The following is a 25,607-nucleotide window of genomic DNA, read 5'->3' as shown; positions in this document are numbered from 1 at the left end:
GTTGGACTTCTTTCTACCGTATGTGACGTTTAAATTTGCACTTCTCATTCCTGGTCGTGGCAAGCTGCTTTACAAGTAAGTAAAGTATATATGTAAATGTATTCTTCAAAAACTTACTCCACTCTCCGACTTAATTTTGATTCAGCACATCAGCAGACAATACTAATACTGTCTCCATGCACCAGCAACAGGGTTGTACCCACATTCCAAATGCATTGGCCCAAATTGCATTATTAGTTCAAGTGGCTGTTGAATATAGGCAGGAAATCCATATCAGCAGCACGTAGAGCGTTTTCCTGCCCATATTTCTTTTTTCTTTCTGTCTCCAGCTGGCTTTGAATCTTATGTCTCTGTAGGTGTAAATTAGGTTCTGGGCAGGGGGCACTTAGAGGTGAGAGGTCTCTCCTGCTCTGATGGGGTGGAAATCAACTCAAGAGGGTGAGAGTGATGACAGAGAGAGATGTCACAGAGGAGATAAGCCTGTCACAGCTTTAGGAGACATGTCCTTTTATGTAATGCTGTGTGAAACCTGGATGTGACACTTTCCAGTGTGGTCAGTACTGAAATGTATTTCCATTTTAGCCACCTAGAAAAGGCTCTCTCTAAGCGTACAATCACCACTTTAGTTTGCTGTCAGAGCGATTCAGAGCAGCCAAACTTTCCCCTTAATCAACCGCTGGTGATGTCAGTACCAGGCGCCTTTATTGTTATTACAACATCCATGTGTTTGTCTTAGTCACAAAAGCTCCTCTCTCCTCTCTCTGGTATTCCAGGTGTTCAGAGGCAGATTGTTCACTGTGTGGAGAAGACAACTGGGATAGTGGAGGAGCACCTCTGTGACCCTTTAACCCGACCTGATGATAACCAAACCAGCTGTGACAAGGATCCATGTCCAGCCATGTGAGTTCACCCTCCAGACATCGTTTACAAAATGAGCCCAGCAGCATTCACAGACACACACTCGGAGATGAAGACACATTTTTCAATCCTTGCAGAAGCAATGGTCAATATTCTGATTGTTATTTTTCTGAGCTATTATTTTGAAAGTAGGTCACTAAGGCATCTTTTTGAGGTACTAAGTTTGGAATGCCGGGTTTAGATTCTGTCTTATTTTGTTATCAATATCTATTTTTAAATTGTCGTTTTGTCATGGGAAAAAAGTCTTTCACAAAAAACTTTCATGATAGTTTTTGTCAACCTTGTGTAACATCTTGGCCAATGGACAACTGATGAAAAATAGCCTTTTGGCTTATTCTGGCAGTGTTTTTTTTTAATTTGCACGGTCCCTTCTTAAATAAACTTAGCTAAACTAAACTAACAAAATTAACACTGGTTTCCAGATACTCAATTTGCAATCCTAAGTCACTGTTTTAAGATAATGAGTCATTATTTTAGGTTGCTAAGTCATCTTTTTGAGATACTAGGTTTGCAGTGCTGAGTCATTATTTTAAGATAACAAGTTAGGGTAACACTTTACTTAGAGGTATATACATAAGGGTGACATGACACTGTCATGAACTTGTCATAAAGATTATGTACATGTCATAAACATTCATGACTGCTGTCATTAAGTGTCATTCGGTTTTTGTAATGACAAGTTGACATTGTTTGGGTTGTCTTGATTATGACAACTTGACATTAATCAAAGTGACATCACCAGAAGTTGTCTTTGTCATGACAAGTTGACATTAAATTTGTTTGAGATGTCCTTATAATGACAACTTGACATTAACATAAAGACATCTTCTGGTAATGTCATCTTGGTTAAAGTCAAGTCATCATTTTGAGAAACTAAGTTTGCAACAGTAAGTCCTTACGTTGAGATACTCATTATTTTTGCGAGGGTGGTATTTTGCACAAGGTGGAAATGAGCCTCCAGAGCTATGAACCAGCCCCCCCACTGCCACCCTGAAATCAAACTCACCGAACCTTTAAAACACAACCATCTAAATCTGTATGTGAGTCAGCAGCGTCTGCAGAGATGTACAAGTATTGTCATTTTCTCTCAAGTGTTCATCAAATTGGAAATACGTGCACTTGTGTGTGTCTCTGTGTGCAGATGGTGGGTCGGGGAGTGGCAGAAGTGCTCAGCGAGCTGTGGGAGCTCGGGCCAGACGAAAAGGACAGTGCTCTGCATCCAGGCAGTGAGTACAGAGGAGCAGAAAGCACTGCAGCCCAGTGAATGTGAACACATCCCCAAACCTGAGTCACTGTCCTCCTGCAACACACACATCCCCTGCCCAGCAGACTGGACCAGGGGCAACTGGTCAAAGGTGAGTCTGAGTCGGAATATTAAGCTCTAGTTTGTCAGCAAATGCAAGTTGTTCTGCATCTTGTCAGAAATTGTTAAAACCACTTTAACATTTTCTAAACAAGGTTTCTTTCTGAAAGATTATGTTAAAGCATCTTTCAAGACACTCAAGGACACTTTACAAAACCAGATAAGACAGTCAGTACATAATTAAGGTTAACAATAAGCAATAACAAAGAGTAACAACAACAATTATGAAATGCATGTAGTGCATTTCTGCATTTTGGCAGCTTATGGCACAAGATGTTTCCACATCTCAAGCTTTTACAAAATACAAGAGCTGAAGATTTGACTGTCACAGAGACAGAACCACATTGCTGATTCTTTAGAGCCAGCATTGTGCATTACCTCAGATCTTCAGTTGTGTGACCAGGGGTCTCATTTATAAAACATTGCACAGGAACTGTACTGAGTTAAGTGTGGCCAAAAATTGAAAATATATATATATTTTTTTAATGTGATTTATACAACCATGTGTACACCTGCCAGTGTGCAGTTTCCTTTTGTAAATCCCAAATGATCCTGCTGATCAATGATTCAACAACTGAGTGTGAAGGCAGTATTTACATATATGTATACAGTATGTGTACAGCACTCATTGCTCCACACCTTGCCGAAATGATCGCAACAATCAGTGGCATCCCCCACCCTGGAATATCACTTGAAAATGGAAATTTGAGAGTTGATTTATTCAATTTATTTTAATTTATTTCAGTTTTGTTGTGGCAAGCCTGACCTGCGTTATGATCAGGGCTCCTAATGAGGACATAGAGCGTGATGATTGTGTGAGAGCTGATAAAGGCTTTATTTCAAGACTTTGGTAATTTACACAATCCATACACTGTGTGCAGGAGGGGTGAGGATGCGTGTGAGGAGACTGGAGAAGGCAGAGTGTGTGTAGCAGCGACGGCAGTGTCTTCAGTGCACTCTGAGCACTCTGTGACAGCGATTTTACATACAAAAACTATCTGGAAACTAAAGCCGTACTTGGTGATTCATTCACAGCTTTAGAAGATATTATTGAAAACTATTGATGCCCTGGTCTGTAATTACTAAATTACATTCATATGTGTGCATTTCAACAACTGCGGTGCGCTCCACAGCTGACCACAACTCTCACAAGTAGCGCACTATCCAGGCCTCTGCTCTGCACTCTGGGGGTGGAAGTGGCCTCGTTTTGTGTGTACGCAGTGGTTATAAATGAGCCCCCAGAGCTTAAACTACACAGAGCTTCTGATGTTTGTATGTTTTGTCATACTCGTCTCCTTTTTCTACACGTAGACACAACTTGGTTCCTCAAACTAAAACTTAATTTACAGGCGTATTAACATTTTGGTTTTGATGCTAATTAGCAAATGTGAACATGATGAACATGGTAAACAGTGTGGCTGTAGACTCCTTTATATCTGTTTGAATCCTGGTTATTTGGCTCTGATTGTGACCCTGAGGAGTCCATTGGCTCAACGTAACTAAAGATGATCCGGTTTCTTCCTTCAAGGCTTTTAGGATTTAGGTTGATATGCACAAAGAGCTTAGGCTGCCAGAATCACAATTAAATTTACTCAATGCATTTGATAAAACAGCTATCACTGAATTTTAATACCTGGTTCACGCTACACGATATCAGCCTGATTATAGACCGACGCAGCAACATACAGTGTTGGCATGTATCATGAAAGACAGTGAGTGTCGTGCGCGATAATCCATCATTTCATCTCGTGTAGTGTGTCATCGTAGACGACAACCAACACCATGTTACAACAAAAATTCGAGTATGTTTGATTTTCTTTTTGTCCATCACGACTGCTCCCGTCACAGCCGTCACTTTGATCAAGAGAAACACAGAGCGATCTGCTGCCGTAGACAACTGTACACCAACAAGCCCAGCCTTTCTGATATTTCCTCTAGGGACATTACCACAACAGAGTAAAAAGGGAAAAATGATGGTGTGAAACAGCAGAGGCACTTTTTCAATCCGCTGAGTGCTGCCATTAGTATCGAGCTAGCAAAGAATTTTATTTCTTCATAATGGAGACGGACAAAAAGTAATGAAATTAAAAATCACCACAACTGCAGAGGCTACCAGCTTCATTTGAAACAGACGACATTATAAACAGGCCGTTATTTATTAATCCCTCTGTATTTTTATATTTTTACTTTTTATACTCTCCCGTTTGCCTTGATAAAGTTAATGCATCGCGCCATCATTTCAAACTCAACACTTCCTGTATCTGTTTCAAATTAAAAGCACCTTATAACGTCGGCTGAGAGAATCCCTCCATTTTCTAAAAGGGCTGTTATTGTGAAACATTTGCAGGAAGTTGTTGTGGATGATTCAGTGACTTGTATGTTTGTAGACGGTGTTTCAAATGTAGCTCCTGCCATCTGGTGGTGCTTTTTACGTACTGCAACAACATTTCGGCTGGCACATGAACAGTGACTGAAATAATAGTAAGTAATAAAAATAGGACAAGAATAACCCAGTGACATAACTTAGTTGTGAAAGGCGACTGGGGATGATTGGTGTGGACCATCATGTAGCGTGTCATGTCTGTCGGCCAAGTCACGACACGATTTTATGACTACACAATCGCCTAATGTGACATAGTGACTTTCAGAACAGGCAGAAATGTTGTGTTGTGTGAACCAGGTATAAGTTTGGTCTAATCGTGATCTGATGTGTCTTTTCTTCCACGCAGTGTTCACTGACTTGTGGAGGCGGAGTACGTCGCCGTAACGTGACCTGCTCTAGAAACACAGGGATTGACTGTGACCCTCAGAAGAAGCCCCACGCTGTGACTACCTGCAACACCCAGGACTGTCCACCAGTGGCTGATAACTTCGGAGGTATGGACTGGTCTGGAAGCGGCTGGTCGAGCAAAGAAGTGCTCAATGAAATCAACTCCATACCTGAAGTCAAACCTCCTCCCAAATACAGCACCACCAGAGCCCAGCCAAGAAACAATAATAATAATAATGACCTCAACAACAATGTGGAGGGAGATTTTCACTATCACAATAACATTGAAAATATTGACCCCTCTGCGGAAAACAGCGTTCAAGTTGACGATTTTTATTATGACTATAATTTTATCAACTTCCATGAAGACTTGTCGGAGGACTTTGATGGACAAGATCCAGAATCCAGCGCTCCCCAGGAGACCAAGCCAACAGTCAGTGTGGAAGAAAACACTGACATGGAAACAACAAAGGCTCCTTTAACCATTGATGCTGGTTCAAAGGCCACTTCCTACACTTTGAACACTGAGGAGCCACAGAGCACAGATCTGGACAATAAGAAGGACAACGGAGCAACAAAGGAGCCTATGCAAACAAGTTCTGAAGATTTGGATGACTTCCTGTTTGAGGATTATCTTCTGCCGGTGTCTACCACTCGCTCACCGCCATTGTCTACGACTCAGCGTTCACAAACACATACAGAGACGCATGACGAGGATGTGTGGCGGTCTGAAAACATCAGCACAATGCCTGGTCCGGCTACAGAGGAGCCTACACAAGATGTGAAATGGGAGCAATATGGAGAGGAGGCTGAAAATAACTATGACATTTTCACTGAGGATGTGACTCCAAAAGACGCTGCTCCCACACCCGGACATCAAACCACAATCAGTACTATTGTCGCTGAAACAGTGAGTACTCAGGCAACGGATGAACATGATGATTATGAGTACAGCTACAACAAAAAAAGTACTTCAGGTCCAGATGTAGAGAGTCCTGAACCTTTAGGCTCTCCCACACCAGAAACTGTAGTTCACGTTCAGACTGAAGTTCAACTGGACGAAGGTGCTTCAGAAATACCTCTAACAATCAGTCAGTCAACAACATTTACAACCGCCTTCACATCGGAGGATCTGGATTTGGCTCAGACTAATTTTGATACAGTATATGACACTAGCGAGGGTGATTCATGGGATACAGACCTCAGCACAACCTCACTTCCTGCCTCTGAGACGTCCACTCCTCCTCTGCTAATCTCAGGTAACCAGGAGGCCTCCGAAGACTCCACATCGTTAACTGGAACAGAAATCATACCTCCTCCAAACCTGGAGGGAGCCACTCTGCCTCCCCCAGCTGATTTCCTGCCAGCTACAAAGAAACAGATGCCGACCGAACCCGCCTTCACTGAAAGAACTGGAACAGATGCCACATCCCGCGCTTCACCATCTGATTTCGCTGATTTTGATTACAATGAAATAGTCGTTCCCCCGATGCTGAGGAGAAGCGGCAACACCAATTCTGGTCCTTCGTACCGGCTTCCAACAAACGCAGCAACCCCTCCTCAACACAGCACAACGCCAGAACATCTCATTGAATTTCCAACACCTGCTGTGCCGACCTTGCCAACACATCCGCCTCTTCTGTGGCCGCTTCCAGTGCTGACATCTGCCTCAACTTCAGCTTCCACGCAAGTGACTGCTGCCGCCTACTGGGTCACCGGCAACTGGAGCACTGTGAGTCTGCATCAGTCCACGCATTCTGCTGTTATACTCATACTGTGGGACAAAGCACAGCTGCGTCTCATTATTTGTGTCTCTGTCTGCTTTTATTATGCAGACACAGCGTCTAAGTTTGGCCCCTGCACACATTTTAATTCTGTGGAGACACCATTTGACCTCAAGCTAACGCAGATAATCAAGGCTCAAGACCTTTATCTGTCTCCGAGGGGCATTTGGTTTTGCTGCAGTAGCAATAAAGAATATAACATAGGGGTGGACACACACCATAAAAACCACACATACTGTATATATGCACAGATAATAAAGAACATGTGTATACAGTAAAAAGGTGAGCATAAAGGTGAACATGAGCACAAAAGCTAGAATAATAGTGACGAAAAACAAGGAAGAAACAGGCGTGATGGAGATGGGCTGATGCTTCCTGTACTTTACAGAGTGCAGCAGTGAAATGGCAGAGATTATGCAAGAAAATGTATATCTATTAGTTTTGACTGAAGGTTGTCTGACGCAGGAAGCAGAAGGAAAGACACTTAAATTATAAGTGCAGGGGGTGGGAGCTGTCAGAAATAATGGATTCTGCTTTCTTTAGCAGCTGTTTGTTGTACAGCTCAGATTTCAGATTCCATTTCTATTTTCTAATGTCCGATTATGTGAAGAATTTTTATGGCACATTAGACAAACAGTTGCTTCTGCTCAAACCCCCGCTGTGCTGTCCATAATATTTAAGGAATTTGCATTGATTTGCATATCATGTAAGTGCTCAAAGCCTGGTCTGATTTGCATTGTTATCTGTGAGGTTTGTTGTGAATGCTGGAATAGTTTTAACACCTAACCCTGAAATCACAAAGTGGAAGTGGTGTTCTGATGTGTTACTTCATTTGTGGGCAGTGCTCCACCAGCTGTGGTCTGGGTGCCATCTGGAGGACGCTGTCTTGCAGCACTGGCTCAGACTCTGACTGTGATCCAGCTAAGAGGCCTGTGCCAGCCCAGAGGTGTTACCTGCGCCCCTGCGCCATATGGAAAGTCGAAGAGTGGAGTAAGGTGAGAAAACTTAAATACAAACAAAGACAACCAAAATCAATGCTTTAAATGGTCATTCTTAGGTCCGATTTTTTTTTTACAAATATTTACCCTAGAAAATATTTGGATTTGGTCAAAAGCCCTATCATGTCTTGGATTTTTGGATTTATCTACTAGCACAGTGGCTGTAGTGAAAGCAATGTCCGTCAGTCCACTACATTGGTCCAAAATCATATGGATTGCCATGAAATTTGTCACAGACATTCATGGTCCGCAGAAGATAATAACGACTTTGGTGATCTCCTGAGTTTATCTTGTGCCACCATGAAGTTGACATTTATAGCTTTGAGTTAATTGTCCAGATATATAGTGAATGTAGAGTCATTAATTTTGTAACAGACACCCATGTCTCCCTCAAGATGAATTGTAATAACTTTGATGCTTTAGCTTTTCATCCAGCGCCACCTTCAGCTCAAAGTTTCACTTAGTCAAAATGGCATTCAGCTTCAGCTGTACTTACTGTAGTGTTTGGTGGTAATGACCAAATTTCAGCATGCTAGCAGGCTAAACTAAGGATGTGTTCCCATCACCTAGTAGTGAAGTAGGCTGCACAGGGTATAGACTGAAACATAATGTTTATTGCAGTGACTTCTTCATAGAAAATCCTCACTTCACATACATAAAATCAAATGGAGATGAGCAAATGCTACCCCATTTGGTTTTTACCCACCTGAAAAAGACCCATGGTTGCCCCCTCTGGGTTGGAGGAGTGTTAGTACCTCAAGCGAGGGAGTTCAGGTACCTCGGGGTCTTGTTCAGGAGTGAGGGTAGAATGGAGCGTGAGATGAAACGCCAGTTTTATGCAGCATCTGCATTGATGTTGGTGCTGTGCTGGATCATCGTGGAGCTAGAAGGCGAAGCTTTCGATTTACTGGTCCATCTACGTCCCAACCCTCACCTATGGTCATGAGCTCTGGGTAATGACCGAAAGAATGAGATTTTGGATACAAGCGGTTGAAATGACTTTCCTCCGTGGGGTGGCTGGGCTCAGCCTTAGAGATAGGGTAAGGAGTTAGGACATCCTGAGGGAGCTTGGTCAGTTGAGGTGGTTCAAGGATATGGTCAGGATGCCCTTGGGGTGCACATCCAGTTGGTCAGAGGCCCCAGGGCAGACCCAGAAAACGCTGGAGGGATTACATATCTCATCTGGCCTGGGAACGTCTTGGGGTCCTCTAGAAGGAGCTGGAAAGTGTTGCTGTAGAGAGGGACATCTGGGGTGCTTTGCTTGGCCTGCTGCCCCAGTGAGCCAGCCTGGATAAGCAGATGAAAATGGATGGATAGATGGACTTTGTCGTAAATAATAACTACTAATGATATTGATAATAAAAACCTAATAATAACCAAGGTGAAACCATAGTCAACTGCGACACCATATATTTTGTAAATTAATCAAATCACATTTATTCACAATTTACATACATTTCAATAAGAGTACATTTTGTAATGGTATCAGTTTTTGTTTCAATAGATATACAATATTTTATTTCAGTAGTGTTTATGTTACAGGGGGTAACGAACAAATAAAGTGATGTCTGCTTTGATGACGTGGTGTGTTCTGAATGGAGGGAATCTTAACAGAGAGCAGGGAGTATGGAGTACTGTTTATGTACACTGTGTAATGAAACCTAAAACAAAGCATAACTGGTAAACATCAGCATGTTAGCATAATCATTTGATATTAATTTAGCTCAAAGCACCACTGTGCCTACAGTATGTGCAGCCTCACAGAGGCGCTAGCATGGCTGTAGATTTTATTTCAAAACAAACTCTGATGAGATTGTTTGTATAAAAGATAAGATAAGATAAACTATCCCAGACAAATGATGTGGTCAGACAAACAGAAGTACTTTTAGTATAAAAATAGCTCTAAAGGGATTTTCTTGTTATAAATATTAATATCTATTAGCCATTCAGGTCAGATGTTATCTTCTGTAGTCGGTCAGGGGATGTTGGAACTGCTGCTTGGTCTTTTAAACATCCATCCATCACTTCAGTTCATATCAGTGAAGTTTGTAAATGAGTAATTAAACCCATTAAAACCACACAGCAAACCAAGCTGCCTGTGACTCACTACTACAGCTCGTGCTGTCTGAATAACAATCATGCCACATCTTCTCCCAGTGCTCCAAGAATTGTGAAGGCGGCGTTAAATCACGAGAGGTCCAGTGTTTCGACTTGCGGGATCAAAGGCCCCTGCGACCTTTCCACTGCCGGGCCATGTCCTCCAGGCCGCACACCCGGATGACCTGTAACCTTCAGCCATGTCTGGACTGGTACACGTCCTCCTGGGGTCAGGTGAGTCATATAAAGTGAATGATGCAGTGATGTATTTTCTGGTTTTCTGGTAGACAGGAAAGTATTTTCAAATAAAATGGTGATATCTGTCAGAACATTTTAACACCACATCAAAAAGCCAAATGAAACGAGATGGATTTTGTTCTCTTTATACAGGGTCACCATGGGTCCTTAAAAAGTCTTAAAATCAGATTGAATGGGTCTTAAATGTTTCTTAGTCAAATCACTGATGTAATTTTGTTGTTGGTGCTGTAGGAAACATACCAACAACAGGAGGGAAACACTATTTGACAGGGTACCAGACTTTGACACAATACCTGCACCTATATATGTACCCTATTTTTGCCCCCATCAATGCACTTAGATCACGCATTGAGTCTGCATCGGTAAACTCAGACCTTGCAAGCTATGAAAAATGGGAAAATGCAAGTGTGAGGACAAATAGCTTAAAAGAATAACAGTAATTACTCATAGAAATTAGAGGCCAGTGCCTGGAAATGTTTACATATCAAACGTGGTAAAATGGGGATCTGGGCAGTGGAATCACACATGCAGAAGAAGCTGTAAGCACAGAAAAATATCGTCAGGGTAACTTTTACCGACCATTTTAAACTGACATTAAAGGGCCAGTGTGTAATATTTGGCATGGTTTTTGTCAATCTGAATCTGAATCTGAATATTCTACCCATTAATATGTTTATACAAGTGTATAATCGCTATAAAATAAAATTCGTTTGGTTTTCGTAGCCTTATAATTATGCTTTTATATATATATATATATATATATATATATATATATCAAGGGCCTTGCTTTAGAGAGATCGCCATCTTGCGCCACCATGTATGTACGGCAGACCGAGTGGACAATCCAGCCAGCCAGAGAACGCGATTTGCGTGTATAAATGAACCAACGAAGACAGCGGAAGGAAGGAAGAAGGAGGAGGAAACAGCAGAGAGTGTTAGTAGCTCGTCAATAGAGAGTAGTGAAAAGTTTTTTTAGTTATAAAGTTTGCGAATGGACCACACTTAGCACGCAACAGGAGAGAATGAACCCGAACCGTCATCTGCGAGGAAAAGAAGACGCAACTTCACTCCTTGTGTGTTTTCCTCCTGATGATATATCTCCCCAACGATGGTAGCACCGAATCCCATTCTGTGCGTTCAGCTTCTCTTCTCGCCCACTCAGCATCAAACACATGGAGTTCCTCATCTGTATGCTCCGGCTCAAACAGGTATGGCTCTGGGTCTGTGTCCGCTACAAGAAACTCTTCAAAATCACGTTCAAAGTCGTCCATTGCAGCTACTATAGTCCGGAGATATTGCTAGGCTAAATAAACAGCTGAGCTCTGTTTACAGGCTACGCTGTCAGTCAGTGTGCGGGCTGGAGATTGGCGGAGCAGAGAGGGGAGGGGGGTCCCCACTTAGTATGGTAAACGAGTATGTGTGTAAAGTTATGAAGTGTGTCTGTTACGCCAGAAGAGTCAGAGTTTGGGACGGAGTGGAGTGTTACCGGAGTTTCTGGAGTGCTCAAATAAACGCTCCTCTGGTCTCCTGCTCGTGAGGGATTCATTACAATATCGCAACATGGTTTAGATTTCTAAATAAACATTCACCTTGTCGCTAGATAACCTACTCCTGAAAAAGTCGTGCGCAAGGCTTTTTGTCCCTACGAGGCCACCGTCATTTACCCGACGGGAGGGGTGAGCGAGTGAGCCCTGCAATCTAGAATTTGACCGCTGATGTCACTGCAAGTTTGGTCCTAAATTTCATTTAAAGTGGTGTTAAAAAGGTCTTAAGACTCCCTGTTATATTACTGAACACATATTTTTAAAGCATGCTGTACCGTACAGTGTATTTTAATTATTTTTAATACATGTCTTCCTTGTAGCTATTTGCCTTTTATTAGACTTGAAAGTTTTTTGAGGTAATTAGTCACTATCAACATTTATCTTTTATTTAAATCATGTTATTGTAGAGTTGTAATGGTGTGTGGGGGGTCTTCTGGGTTGTTGATGCCTTCAAGTACATGGGAGATTCTGAGATTTAAGCTTGAGCAACTGAGCAGCATTACATTCACAAGCTGTATTGTCAGAACACAGTCAATTATTTGACATACTGTTGTTGATGAGTGTAATATGAATTTGGTGGCATATTGCAGTGTATGGCAGCGGTTGCTGTTGCCTTAGATTTCATAGCTTCTCACATGTATTTGAACTCAGCAACAAGTGGGACATTTCAGAACAATCTGCGCTTTCAACCATGCAACAATCATATAACAACAAAGGGCTATAAATGGTCACAGTCAATGGATTATCACCAAGTCTCTGCTCCTTGATTTTTCTGAAAGTGACAAAAACAAATGGCTCTTCGGGAAGTTCAGAAAATGCATTCAGAATGTCAACAAACTGTTGTCAATGGAGGTGATGAAAAGAATGCACAATTTGCAGCGCAGTGGTGAGTCATGCAAAAATACTGCTATGACCCTGACTGTGCACCGTCTACCGTAAATAACACTCAAAGAAACGTCTTGATGCATACTGTTTCCTCCACTGTTGAAGCTCAGTAGTCGACTCAGTCAAGGCTGTACATGTATGCACCTAAACGCATAGATTTATAGATTGTACGTGTGTGTGTGCATTGTCTTAAAATGTCAGTGCTCTGAGGTGTGTGGGGGAGGTGAGCAGCAGCGTATGGTCACCTGTCCAGAGGAGGATCGATGCGATGTGGACCTTCAGCCCAGCAGCATCCAGTCGTGTAATAGCCAGCCTTGTGCCCAGTGGCTTACTGGATCATGGGGACAGGTACACACACACACACACACACACACACACTCATAAAACAAAATACAGTTACCCTGCATGATGTATGAGTCACAGACCAATTTAACTTGGTGTGGTATTATTACCAGAAGGAAAACATATCCAAACATCTCGTCATGTTCATGGTCACAGGGAAGCAACCAACAAAATAAAACTGATGAATAAATATTATTTTATTTTATTTTATTTGAATATATATAAAACCCAATACTGGATCAACAATCAGAGATCATTTAATGCTGAATGAAGGGGTAGGTGTGGTTATGGAGGTGACATAATGGCCTAAAATATAGAGTGTGACCTCTGAGGTAGAAAAGACGAAAGATGGAAGAGGAGAAAAGAATCAGGAGGAGTATCACTGCACACTAACACACACTGAAAGACGATAGAGCATCATGATGAGCTCAGTACTGTAGGTTATATATATTTTACATTTGACAGTGACGCTGCTGAAGAGGACAGAGATGTACAAACACTGGTCAAAGGTCTCAAGAGTGACTGGAGAAATAAAGGGAACATATTTGAAGGGTCTGAAATAGCCACAGAAAGAATGTGGGATATAATAATTGGATAAAGCTGGACTCAATTAAGCAACAGGCAATGAATGGATAGACTCCAAGGAAATAGGTGCGTCAGTAAGGAGTGCCATGGTGATGTAGCCTTTCAAGTTGAGTCACATTAATTAACATTCATTATTCGCCTTTTGTGCCTAGGGCTCATATTGAAATCCTACACATTCTGTAGTATTCCTACCTGTGTCACATTGAGTTAGTGGCGATGCTGTTCTAACCATGCACAGATGGAAGTATCTTTCTTAACCCTGGGCAACATTTCTTCAACTCTCAAAATCCACGTCATCACTTATGATCCTTGTGGTTTGCTGCAGGCAGTCATCTCATAAAATCCTGACCCACGCTGGGAATTATGACCATCAACTGAATTTCTGTTCCTCCCTCTTTCTTTTACAAGTGACTGGGGCCATATTCATAAAGCTTCCTTGTACAAAGAGTCGCTCCTAGTCACAAAATTCTGAATAAGTTCTTTGAATTATGTTTTCACAGAATTTCCCCTTAAAGTTAAGTCTAGGCACTTGTAAAGATAAAAGTCATTCACAGAGCATCTTAGCCCTTAAAAGAGCTCCTAAGGTCAAAACTGTTAGGAGCAGGGAGGAGGCCTTTTAAGATGGTAAAGAGTTTATGAAGCAGAGGAGAAAATGGTGGAAACACAAAGAGGTCAGAGAAATATTCTCCAAGTGCTGGATGACAGTGAGTAAATGAAATGCTACAGATTAGATCATGCAGGGAAAATATGTGTGGTTGATCTCATTAGGGGTACGCACACATTTCCCACCCAACGTTTTAACGCCAGAAATAAAATGATCACAACACTAAGATATTTGGAAAACTGGAAAATTCCAACAGTGCAGCAGTGATGACTTTGGTCTGTCTCAACATTGACAACACCTTCACAGTCAGCAGTTCATTTCATTTCCACTGGGTGTCCACACTTGAGTGTGGATACCCGACTTGAGCCTGACGGGACCCGTTGGAACCAGGTGGGTCGGGCCGGGTTCGGATAACAAATAAGAAATTTTCGCCCAGGTTTGCTTCAGATTCGGCCCACTTGGCATGCTGCTGTGTTGTGCTATGGCCTATTCAGGTGCTGGAATTTGTTATTTACGTGACAACACCAACGCAACACAGGCCAATAGTTACATTTCAGGCAGGAGGCAATAAATATTCAGACTGAACTAATGAAAATGGAGCATGCTAAAAAAAACTGCATCAGACTCGGGTCGGGTTCAGACTAAAAAATCAGAAAGTCTGTCAGGGTTGGGCCAGACTCAGTTATAACTGTCTTGGACTCGGGTCGGGTTCGGTCAGGAAAAAGCGCACAAAAGGCGAGTCTATGACAACCAATTACATCTGCTAAAAGAATGCATTGTACCAGGCAACAGGGTCAAGTTAGGAGCTCTCTGAAAGTGTCCTCAGAATGTTTGTGGATACAGCCCCAGGTCTCTTTAATCCTTGAACCATATTAGCAGTGACAGAAGAACCCCTTTAGAGTCTAAAAAACTGCACAGTCAATCACAAAACATGTCCACAGCATCATCATGCAAACACAAGCACAGCAAAATGCCTTCCTACTGCTCGCAATCTATCAAAACTTGTCGAAGTAATGAGAGTGATATCCATTGTTGCCGGATTAGACTGTCACCAAGTAGTCCAGTCAGAGTCTCTAATCCGGCCAATTGTCAAAAAAGTATCCCAATTTTTAATTTCAATGAAGGAACGTGGCGGCCCGGTCCTTTTCTGTTATGTTCAGTGACTGAGTACAAGTGCAAGATGAAAAATAAAGCATTCAGTCAAAACTGCAAGATAAATGTCTGGGTGTTTGAACAATCTGACACTATGGAGATTCTATGTGTAATCATGACATAAAAAACACCTCTTTCCAGTAAGAAGTACCAATCCATAAAATTGTGTTGTCTGCAAATCCTTTTTCTCCACTTTCTCTTCAGTGTTCGGCTTCTTGCGGTGGCGGAGTGCAGCGTCGACTCATCAAATGTGTGAATACGAAGGCCGAGACAGAAGAAGAAGTGGATCAGGGTCAATGTGACCATGAGCTGCAGCCTGAGAACACCCAGAAGTGTAACCTGCTGGAGTGTGAGAGTGTCTCCTCTGGTGAGTCAATCAACATGACAATCATTATACCTGCTTAGCATGCTGGCATTAACATTTTGCTCAAAGCCAGCATGGCTATTGATTCTCAGAACCATGTTTAAGCAGTCTGATAGGACACGGTATAAAGTGCGTGGCGTAAGTGCATTTAGAGTGTGTCCAGTTCTACTTGCTAGATAAATAGTACACAATCTGTGTTTAAAATAATGTGCAAGGGCTTGTTTTTAGTCCCTTAATTAAACATAGGTGTGTTCTTGGAGCTATTTTTAGGGCGGATTCAGCACATTTAAGAGCTGAGCAATGCATTCAGAGCAGTAATGTCACTGCAGCAAATGTCCTGTTATATTTAAGCAGCAAAACTAAAACCTTTAGTTATAAGCTTTATAGAGGAAAGAAAGGTAAACTTTTAGCTTCTGAGATAATCAATGAAGTTACGCTGCTCCTCTTGTGTGTAGATGTCTACAGTATCTCTCTGAATAGGGAGTGAGACAGCAGCTCTGCAGCTCTTCCCTGCTCTCTGCTACGTTCACATTTTAGAGAATGTAATTAATATTTTCGCCTCTAATGCTGTATTACTTCACCCACCTGCAGCCGATCCATGAGTCCCTGTGTGTGTAACAAGGTGCGTTGGGAACCCACCTATGTAGGCATCTTACTATCTGAATGACACACCCTTTGAATAGCAGGAAAATACTCCACCATCGACTTCAGACCAGATTTCTGTTGGTCAACAGCTCAGTTGCTTTCTGCTGCCTCAAAATAGCAATACACCAGCAATGTGCCTGACCACACCTACACACTACTGGATGAACAGATGGGCGCAAGAGTACTTCGCTACTTACAAACAAGAACACTGGCCATGAAAGGGACAACTGTGTCGCTCTGAAACTGGCAATGACAGTTGAGCTGCACTGTGCGCCACTTTGCCCTGGGTGTAATATAGAGCCCTCTGTCATATTTGGGACTTGTGATGGTACACTTTGACTTCCCTCTGCAGGCATCCATTATATACTGGGCTAGTTGTGTCATTGAAATGATGATGATAATGACAATGATGGGGATAATTGCTTTTTTTGTTTGTCCTTTATTTAACCAAGAAGGTCCCATTGAGATCCAATGATTCCTGGGATCTCGTTTATACCCATTGTGTACGCACAAAACGGGGCCTGAAAGAAGCGTACGCCACTTCACACGCAAAAATGTAATCTATAAAAACAGACCTTGATGGGAGAAACCTTGACCCATGCTTACGAACATTGATGATGATGTAACGCCAAACCTGTATATGGATGTGTTCGAAATAGGGGTCGCCTCTATGGTTTGTTTTCTATATGTTGAAGAGGGACTCTGCTCAACACGTCTGTACATTGAATTGAATAGACTTATAATAGACTGAATAGACAGGAACCAGAGATCTGTGTTTGGATTTTTTTCACTTCCTCCTGTCCGATCCATCAAATCGAATGATGTGAGTTATGATGTGAAACGTCATAACACATACAAGAAAAGAGGATGGACCAGCCTGTCAAGTCATTGCTGAAGGACTTTGATCATAGGGCATCTGAAAATGCATGTTATCCAAGAGAAAAGGTCTGATTCAATTTCCGCTGATCCTGGCCATGTTCCAGGCCCCATCACGTCAGTGTTGCTTGGACAGTGTGTGCATGTCAATAGGGATGCTGAGTGAAATGTCAAACTAGAGTGAACTTGAATTATGGCTGTTATTCTTGATAAATTTCAACAAAATGGACACACAGAATGTAGACAATACACAGAGGTGAATCCACATTACAGCCTCAATTTCGGACTGATTTCCCCTTGTAAACCTAGTGTTAATAAAAAAGAGAAAATGTCTTGAATTGAGCTTTTTAGCTTTGAGAAAATACATCAAGAAGATGCCTTTGGTAAGACATTAGAAGTTTGCTCCGTCGGGTCAATCCATCATGCCATACTCTGGAAAACTGTGATGAGCAATGGATAGAGGAACTCACTCAGTACTGTTGCATCCCCTTGCAATGACATGAAAACAATTTGTTCAGCTACTCCGAGCAGTAGCACAACAAAGTCAAATGAGTCTACAAAACCAATCTCCTGGGAACAATCAGACACCAGGCGTGACTCTTGCCAGCTTCTGTGGCGGAGCTCCAACCAACCTCTCGTTCTCAGCTGGAGGTCAACTCATTGCAACTTCATAAAACTCTCACAGTTCATTGACTGTGCAGCCTCCCATCTGAGCACATCACAATCTACAATAGAACTACCGGTATATATGTGGTTATTTCAGTGGGGTTTCAGTATTAAACCGACTCACTGCAGCAGCTTTTTTTGACCATATGAAGCAGTGCACTTTGCCATAAATCAACAGCAGCGTTATTTTTATCACTGGGAATCCACCAGCTCTTCCTCTAATGATGTCACATCGCCAGACCAGTGGAAATGCTGACTACAGTCACCTCAAAAGTCTGCTTTGTTCACATGGCAGTGTAAAAAAGAAAAAGCTCCAGCTTGAAGTAGAAGAAGCCATTTTCCATCAAAGCAACAATTCACAACAAGAAAATTAGAGGCTGCAAGTCTTCTCCTGCTTCAAATGCATCATTCATGGCTTGACATTTTTTTCTTCTTCTTTTCTGTCACGCTGTATCCAAAAGCCTCTTACCTATACTAGATCAGAGCTTTTATCTGGCTTTAATGTGCATGTTACTATGAAAGACGATGGCGAGAGAAGGCTTTTATTTTTTTTCAGGAAAGATGTATTTTTGCTCCAGTAGATCTTCAGAAAAAGAGTGGCTTTTATCTGCTTTTTACGTTAATAGTCGTCAAAGCTTACTGTTCCACGTGAAACTCTTGCAGATTGGAGCACGGAGCTCATTGAACCTCATCATCCTCATTAAAATACATAAATGATAAATGACAATAATCTCCAAAGATATCCATCACTTTTGCAGCTCCGTGTATAATTAAACATAATTTGCACTTTTTCATTGAATATTTTAATGTAGGCCACAACAGTTCAGTGTCATTTCTGTTTCATATCTAATATGAAATCACAGTGTCCCTCAAGTGTCACCCTGCTGGAGCCTGAGCACCAGCTTTGCTGACATTTTATGGTAAATATTTGTGGTGTATGATAAGGTGACAACAAACAGCTGCCCATATTTGCGCTGTGTGAGACCCTTCGTCTCGGTTAATAATTTGTTTCTGTGTTTTACTCCAACAAGGCAGTCAGATGGCTTCAGATATTTTTTTCCCTTCCTGTTGTCAAGGAAATCCTGGGCATTTATGTTTTCACACACATGTGAAGTGTCTGAAATTACATGCGTGTACATGTGATAACATCACGTGTGCATATTTGAAAAGGGTTTGTTAAGAAGAAACTGGCAGACTGAATCCAAAAGGCTAATTTTACTTGAATACTGCCTTGCATCAGAATGACATAATTACATCTGCCCGGAATTATAGTGAAAATGAAATGAATTTCAGAGAATGCAAGATTAACTAATGTCTCATCAGGGTTTTGGGTGCAGATCAGTGGTATCGAAACGTGATGTCCCCCAGCGTATTCAGACGATCCAATGTACAAGAATAAAACATATACTTGTGTTTTTGTAAAATTTAAATTATTAATTTTGCTACAGCGTGACATGTCTTTATTTAGGATGCTTTAGTAGTGCCTCAAGACAAGGATTATACCACAGCTAGATCCGACCTTGCATTATGTTCCTCTTCAGAGAGCATTTCCTCACCTTGTGTACCATTTCTCTCGCTCCTGTGGTGGAAATTGCCTGCAAACACTCAGCGCTCAGGAAATAAACACACGTATACAAAGCATTTGATGGGTTTGAAGAATAATACACTGTATAGAGTGTATTATGGACAGTATACCTGAGGCAGAAATTGTTCCCGTATCTCACTGAAAAGTCAGTCAGTGGTTTTCTTTGGGTAAATAACAAGCAGCAACCTCTGGGGCTGAGAAATGAAGCCAACAAAGAAGTGCCAAAATTGCAGTTCTTCAAATGGCCATTTGAGGCTGGCTCCAAAAGCGAATGAAGCCTCGTAGACGCCCATGTCGAAATGCCCAACTGCACAGCAGAAACAAACATGTTCACAGCCTGATACAAAAATGGTTTTGGTCTGTATAGCTAATTTTAACATTCAAGACGACTATATGAGAGATGAATTTTTATTTAACCCACTCGTTTAAATTTTATTAACACTTAAGTAATGCGTATCTAAGGGCGGGGCCGCATTAAGTGACAGTCTATAGCCCAGTTTCCACCATGCAGTGCAGCACACTTCAGTTTGATGTTCCTCAGTGTCACCAGTGATGAGGAAATACAGTGAGTGCTGGACGGAGCAGTGAGTGACAACAACCCCGTCCATATTTAAAAGTACTGTTTGCGGTGGAAATGCTAGGGTCTAGGTACCATGTCTGAAGGGTTACTGTTGGCTCCAAAGGTACCATACTGAAAGGGTTTGGTGAAAACAGGGCTTATGGGTTACATAATAATAATAATAATAATAATAATAAGCATATACATAGACCTACACATGAACACATACCTGTAAGTGTGCATACATATAAATGTGGCTGCAAATACAGACACAACCACACACACACAATAAATCTATCAACTGTCAGGAAAGGCCAGTCTGTAAGAGTAAGTTTTCAGACAAGATTTTAAGACGTGAACACAGTCAGCTAATCTGATGTTCAGTGGGAGGCTGTTCCAAAACCGAGGAGTAGGAACTGAAAAGGCTCAGTCACCCTTTGTTTCTAACATGGACTCTGGAACAGGTAGAAGACCCGGACTAGCAGACCTGAGAGGCCTGTTACATTTACACTCTCAGGTGCCAGATCATTGAGAGCCATGTATGTGATTAAAAGCACTTTAAAATGGATTCTAAAACTGGAGACTGGAAGCCAAAATAGGTGTGATGTGTGAGGATCGTTTTGTTTTGGTCAAAAATCTAGCTGCTGGATTTTGAACAATATGGAGCTGATGCATAGCTCGATTGTTTATGCGGGTGAACAAGGCATTACAGTAATCAAGGAAGGAGGATAAAGGAGCATGTATGATTTTGTTTGTTATTGAAGGACAGATCCACCCCTCTTTCCTTACAGCTCCATCTTCTCGTCCAAATTTGGTCACTTTTGGCTCCAAATATCCGAGATGGCAACAGCCAAAAAACACAGATCTCAAACCTTCCAAACGGCAGTACATAAACGAATGTGTGACTCATTTTTATACAGCCTATGGTGAAGCATCACACAGGAGTTTTACAGGATTGGTTCTCTACTACTTACATACAATCATGGGTCAATCCTAAAATGGCACATAATTGTTGGTACATCTGTAACATAGTTAGAACATCATGCTTTTATAGCAGAACATCACGTACCATGGCCCACCGAGGTCACAGTCCGAACTCCCACACGTTCAGACAGAGCAAGTGCTCAGTGAAGAAATAAAGAAGAGGGCTATAAATGATACATGTTAATGGTTTATGCTGATTTATTGAAACACTTTGTCTCCAGCTTTTTCTCAGAAAGCATAAATATGTTGCTTAATGCACCAGCAAAGCCTTGTGGCACTTGGGTCCATCTTCTTTGACCTGCCGAACGAATACATATGTTCGGCATGCATTCAAATTAAGTATCACTCCACATCGCAGCTTATGGGCAGATATTAATTCAGCACCATTCTCATGCTCTAGTTAACCAAGAGCGATCACGACTGTAACTAGACGCATATCAGAAACATCTCTTGGAAATATAAAGTGTTGGAGGTCAATTTAAACATTGCCTATAGGCCGTACTTTCTCTTCTTAATAGCTAATCATAAATGTCAGTACTACATCATTTTAAAGGCATCTCTATGTGGACGATGATCAGAAAGCGAGGCTTATCACATCTGACTTGGGCAACATTTGGTCCAACATGAATAAAAGTCTACCCAAGTATTAATACACTGTGCCCCCACTGTGATGGACTGATCAACACAATATTTCAGCTGAAATGATGGCCAGGAATAACATTGCTCTTTGTCGGATATTCACGCCTGTCTCCAGGCCTGTAAGGCGAAAGCTGCCTCAAGTGGCCTCCAATCAAACATGGCCGGAAAGCTGCACACAGAAGCTGTGACTTTCATCAGTTTAGTGTGAAAGTAACACGTGACGTGCGTAAGACCACGTGTGCAGCCGTGTGAGCCCAAGACAGATGACCACTTTTGTGTGCCTGGTAATCCCATCTGGGCTGCAGGTCATTAATATCCCACCAGGAAGCCGAGGTTGGTTTTCTCAGTATTAAGAGGATAATATGAAGTTGACGCCAGTCCATCCTTCACAGGGACTGTACACGTGCTTCTGGACCATGGGACACTCTTATAAAGAAAATGGCAGGCACATTCAGCCATTGTTAGTATTTTCTGCATTCACATGGGTTAATTACACTCTTTCAGTGCTCACTCTGTCATGCGTCACTCTGTCATGCGTCCGCCTACATCCGCATACATACGACTGCAGCAGGGGCTCTGAACTGCCGATCCTGAGCTCTGACTCCTGAAGAAATTAATGCGTTCAAATGAGTTCATTCAGGTGCTATGTGCCCGTGTACGTGAGGCAGTTGGGCTGTTGTCTCAGCGTTGATCTAACCTGTACATCTCAGGTCCACGGTTAAGATAGGTTACGTCTTGTATCGTGGTTTACCAGGTGATTTGAACCCACCGCCTGTAGTCTGAAGTAGCTTGAATAAACCAGGAGAATATGCCGATCCAAAAATGACTCTTCACAGTGAACCCCTGTATAGTATCTCTTTGGTTTTGACATTGTCTTCTCAGTCTCATCACAGTGTGTTGCAATACATATAAGACACTCATGAACAGGTTTTCCTTGTCTCCCAAACTGAGGTTCTGTATTCTCAAATAATGCAACAAAAAAAAGCATATTACTGCGGAAATCCCACGTCCCACTGCCCCTTTTGTTATTTACTGCTCTATATAAGGCATGTTGGTGAGTGGGTCAAAGATACAGTAGCAGATGGGGGTGTATAGAAAACAGGAAATGCTGTGTATTAAGTTGCAGCTGTGGCCTTTGTACCCCATTGATGTCATGGAGTCTCTCTGATCTGGGTGACTGGAAATTCCGCACTCTGGAGTTTTGAGAATTGTCTTATACAAGAGCAACGGGTTCAGTATATGCTGTATGTGTATAGGCCATGTGGAAGGATGCAGCCATGGTGGAGCACAGACTGAGCTTGTTGCTGAGCCTGGCAGTTCAGACTGCTTCCTTAAACCCCCCAAAAACCCCAGTGCTCACACAGGTCCAACCATTTTTGGTTTAATTCATTGTACTAAAATGCACACATATAACAAGTCAACAAGTAACCAGAGGCAAACTTTAGTGTTATAGTAACACGATTCAATAGAGTTAACACTGCATAATTTTCATAGCTCCATTCTCACCCATCACCATTTCCTCCTGGACTTGCCTGGTGAAGTCCTCCGCCTCAGTTGGTTTCCCAAAAGTTTGCATTCTGTCCTTATAAGTCACCAACAGTCTGGCGGGAACAAGCATGCTGTGTCTTATCTCCATGCTATGGAGCTTTTGTCAGACAGTCGAATTCTTTCTACTTTTGATGCAGGTAGAAGCGCACTGATTGATCCTTGTGAAGAATTTCTTTTATGGCTCTGGCTGCTCTTGAAACAGCCACCTTGTCCCTGTCACTCAGAAACGCTATTATCATTGTTCGCGGGGGGAGCGCCGGGCTCTCGTCTCTGGCCAACACGGTGAGCTTTCTCCAGTCCGGTGCTTTGAGCCCCACTGCCTCCGGTATCCATTTCTATATTGAGAAACGAGCAGGTAGATTAACCAGCCTCAAGTTTGATTGCTTGGACCATGCTTCAAGGTCTGCAGCTTTGTCTTCAAGCTCCTTTTTCTTATCCTCTAGTGACTGAACTTAATCCTGGAGGCTAACCACACAATCTTCAGTATTGGTATTGGTTCAGTATTCAGTGTCAACATTCACAATGCAATCTGTACACTCTCTTATTTCCACTTGCACATCATCAATCACGACCAGGATTCCGTCAAATTTGTTTGAGAAGTCTGCTTTTAAATCTTTGATGGCATGGCCTTGTTCATTATTTCTGCTTCGATGCTTGAAGCAGCCTCACCCAGCATGTTGTTAGCTTTAGTGCTACTGCAGCTACACAGCTAATCTTAGCCGAGTTGTAGTCTGACATCCTTGGTTGCAGGTTTTTTGCACGATGTCTGCTCATTTTTCCTGGTGCAGATGACATCGGAGTCTTGCAGAGATGATGTGTCAAGTCACAAATCAGGGCTATAACAGGATTGAAGTCTAGTGGAGAGGAGAAAAACATGACTGACTTGTCCATTACAGGAAGTCTCTTTTTGTTTAATTCAGACCCTCAGTCCAACACTGTGATCCAAGATAAAACATAATTGGATTGAAATTATTGGATGCATTGTCTTTAAATTGGAATGGACATTCACACACACTACACTTTTCCATGTGGCCAACACTTTGGTTGTCCAAAACATAGGGCCTCATTCACTAATGTGTGCATAGAAGCATTCTTATTCTGCAAATAAAATAAGTGCGCACGCAGTCTCACTGTTGGATTCATGGCACGTGTGCTGGCTGATTTTGTTCCCTACCTCTGTTGGTGAATCAGAGTCATTCTAAATTGATGGATGCATGTGCGCTACCTGCAGTCAGCACACTGCTACGACTGATTAAAGATATACGGTCTTCACAGGGTAAAGAGAGTAAAGATCTTGATTTAAAGGACTTTGAACTGAGGTTTTTCCAGGTGTCCGAGAACTTTGAGAAAAGAAAATGTCTCTCTTTTAGCTGCGTAGCTGTCACTGTTATGGAAAAGCACATAACATTGCAATTTTCAGGAAGTTTAGAGCTGACCTATAATACTAAGCCATCTGTTAAAGCCATCAGCCGTCGCCTCCGAACTCACCTGAACTCCAGTTCCAGCAGGAAAGTGTGGGTTTTTTCTTTTTCTTTTTACTTTGTCAGTTACTCAGCGCTCGTGGGAACTTAAAGGACAGGTGGTAAAACAAACTTGATTCCTGGAGGACCTCTGATTTCTGCCCACTTAGCTGTTTTTAAATGAGAAGACAAGGAGCTAAACACAAGAACAACATCAGGCTCTGAGACACTGAGCGTCTGATGAAGTGTGACGATTCAGTAACAGCCCACGCTGTAATCTCTGTCTGGACTGGTTTTCCAATTTCATGCTCCTGCTGTGATTTCAGATACCAGACAGTAGATAAATTGCTCTAATGCTTCCCGGATACAAACCTGTGCACACAAACGCATAAATGCCTTTTTGTTGTTATCAAAGTGGTTAAATTCTTCAATGGTAAAGAGGCGGAAAGCCCAGCAACTACATTTCTAAATATATTAGATTACACTGTAAGCCGTCTGATCAGGGTCCCCATGGTCATGGAAAATCTGGAAAAGTCATGCATATTCTCCCGGCCAGGAAAAGTCAAAATCATCGAAAATTTTGGAAAAGTCATTGAACTTTGTTGTGTTTAATGAAATTGTTACAGTACTCTTACATGGATAACCTTCCAAGTAATGCACAACATTGCACTAACATGTAAATATGTGACAACATCTTGTTCACCATCACAGAAGTTTCTTCATTTTCTCCCCACAGTCCGTCTCTCCCTTCATGTATGCCAGCAAGCTGAGATTGTGTTTGAATAGAGTTCGAGTCTGATATGTTTGAAAAATGCTGCACAAGTAGAGCAAGAAAAGAAATATGTATTGCGGGTCCTTAAAAAGTCATGGAAAAGTTCTGAAATTAACTCCATAAAAATATGTGGGAACCCTAATATCAATTAACCAACTTAACCAAAACTCGCATGCATGCGTCTAGAGATCGAAGAATCCAAAAACTAC

General features: G+C 42.0%; 1 protein-coding gene across 1 annotated transcript in view; it reads left to right on the top strand.

Moving 5' to 3' along the window:
- Positions 1–25,607, top strand: part of adamts7 (a disintegrin-like and metallopeptidase (reprolysin type) with thrombospondin type 1 motif, 7) — a 104,582-nt gene that overhangs the window by 72,562 nt on the left and 6,413 nt on the right. The window contains exons 17-23 of the mRNA XM_033630868.2: positions 774–900; positions 2,060–2,273; positions 5,011–6,783; positions 7,678–7,830; positions 9,991–10,164; positions 12,819–12,965; positions 15,505–15,667. Coding sequence (XP_033486759.2) covers positions 774–900; positions 2,060–2,273; positions 5,011–6,783; positions 7,678–7,830; positions 9,991–10,164; positions 12,819–12,965; positions 15,505–15,667 — 2,751 coding nt within the window. The remainder of the gene's footprint in view (positions 1–773; positions 901–2,059; positions 2,274–5,010; positions 6,784–7,677; positions 7,831–9,990; positions 10,165–12,818; positions 12,966–15,504; positions 15,668–25,607) is intronic.

This window comes from Epinephelus lanceolatus, chromosome 2, assembly GCF_041903045.1.
Source record: "Epinephelus lanceolatus isolate andai-2023 chromosome 2, ASM4190304v1, whole genome shotgun sequence".
NCBI lineage: Eukaryota > Metazoa > Chordata > Actinopteri > Perciformes > Serranidae > Epinephelus > Epinephelus lanceolatus.
This window is presented reverse-complemented; position numbering and strand designations above follow the sequence as displayed.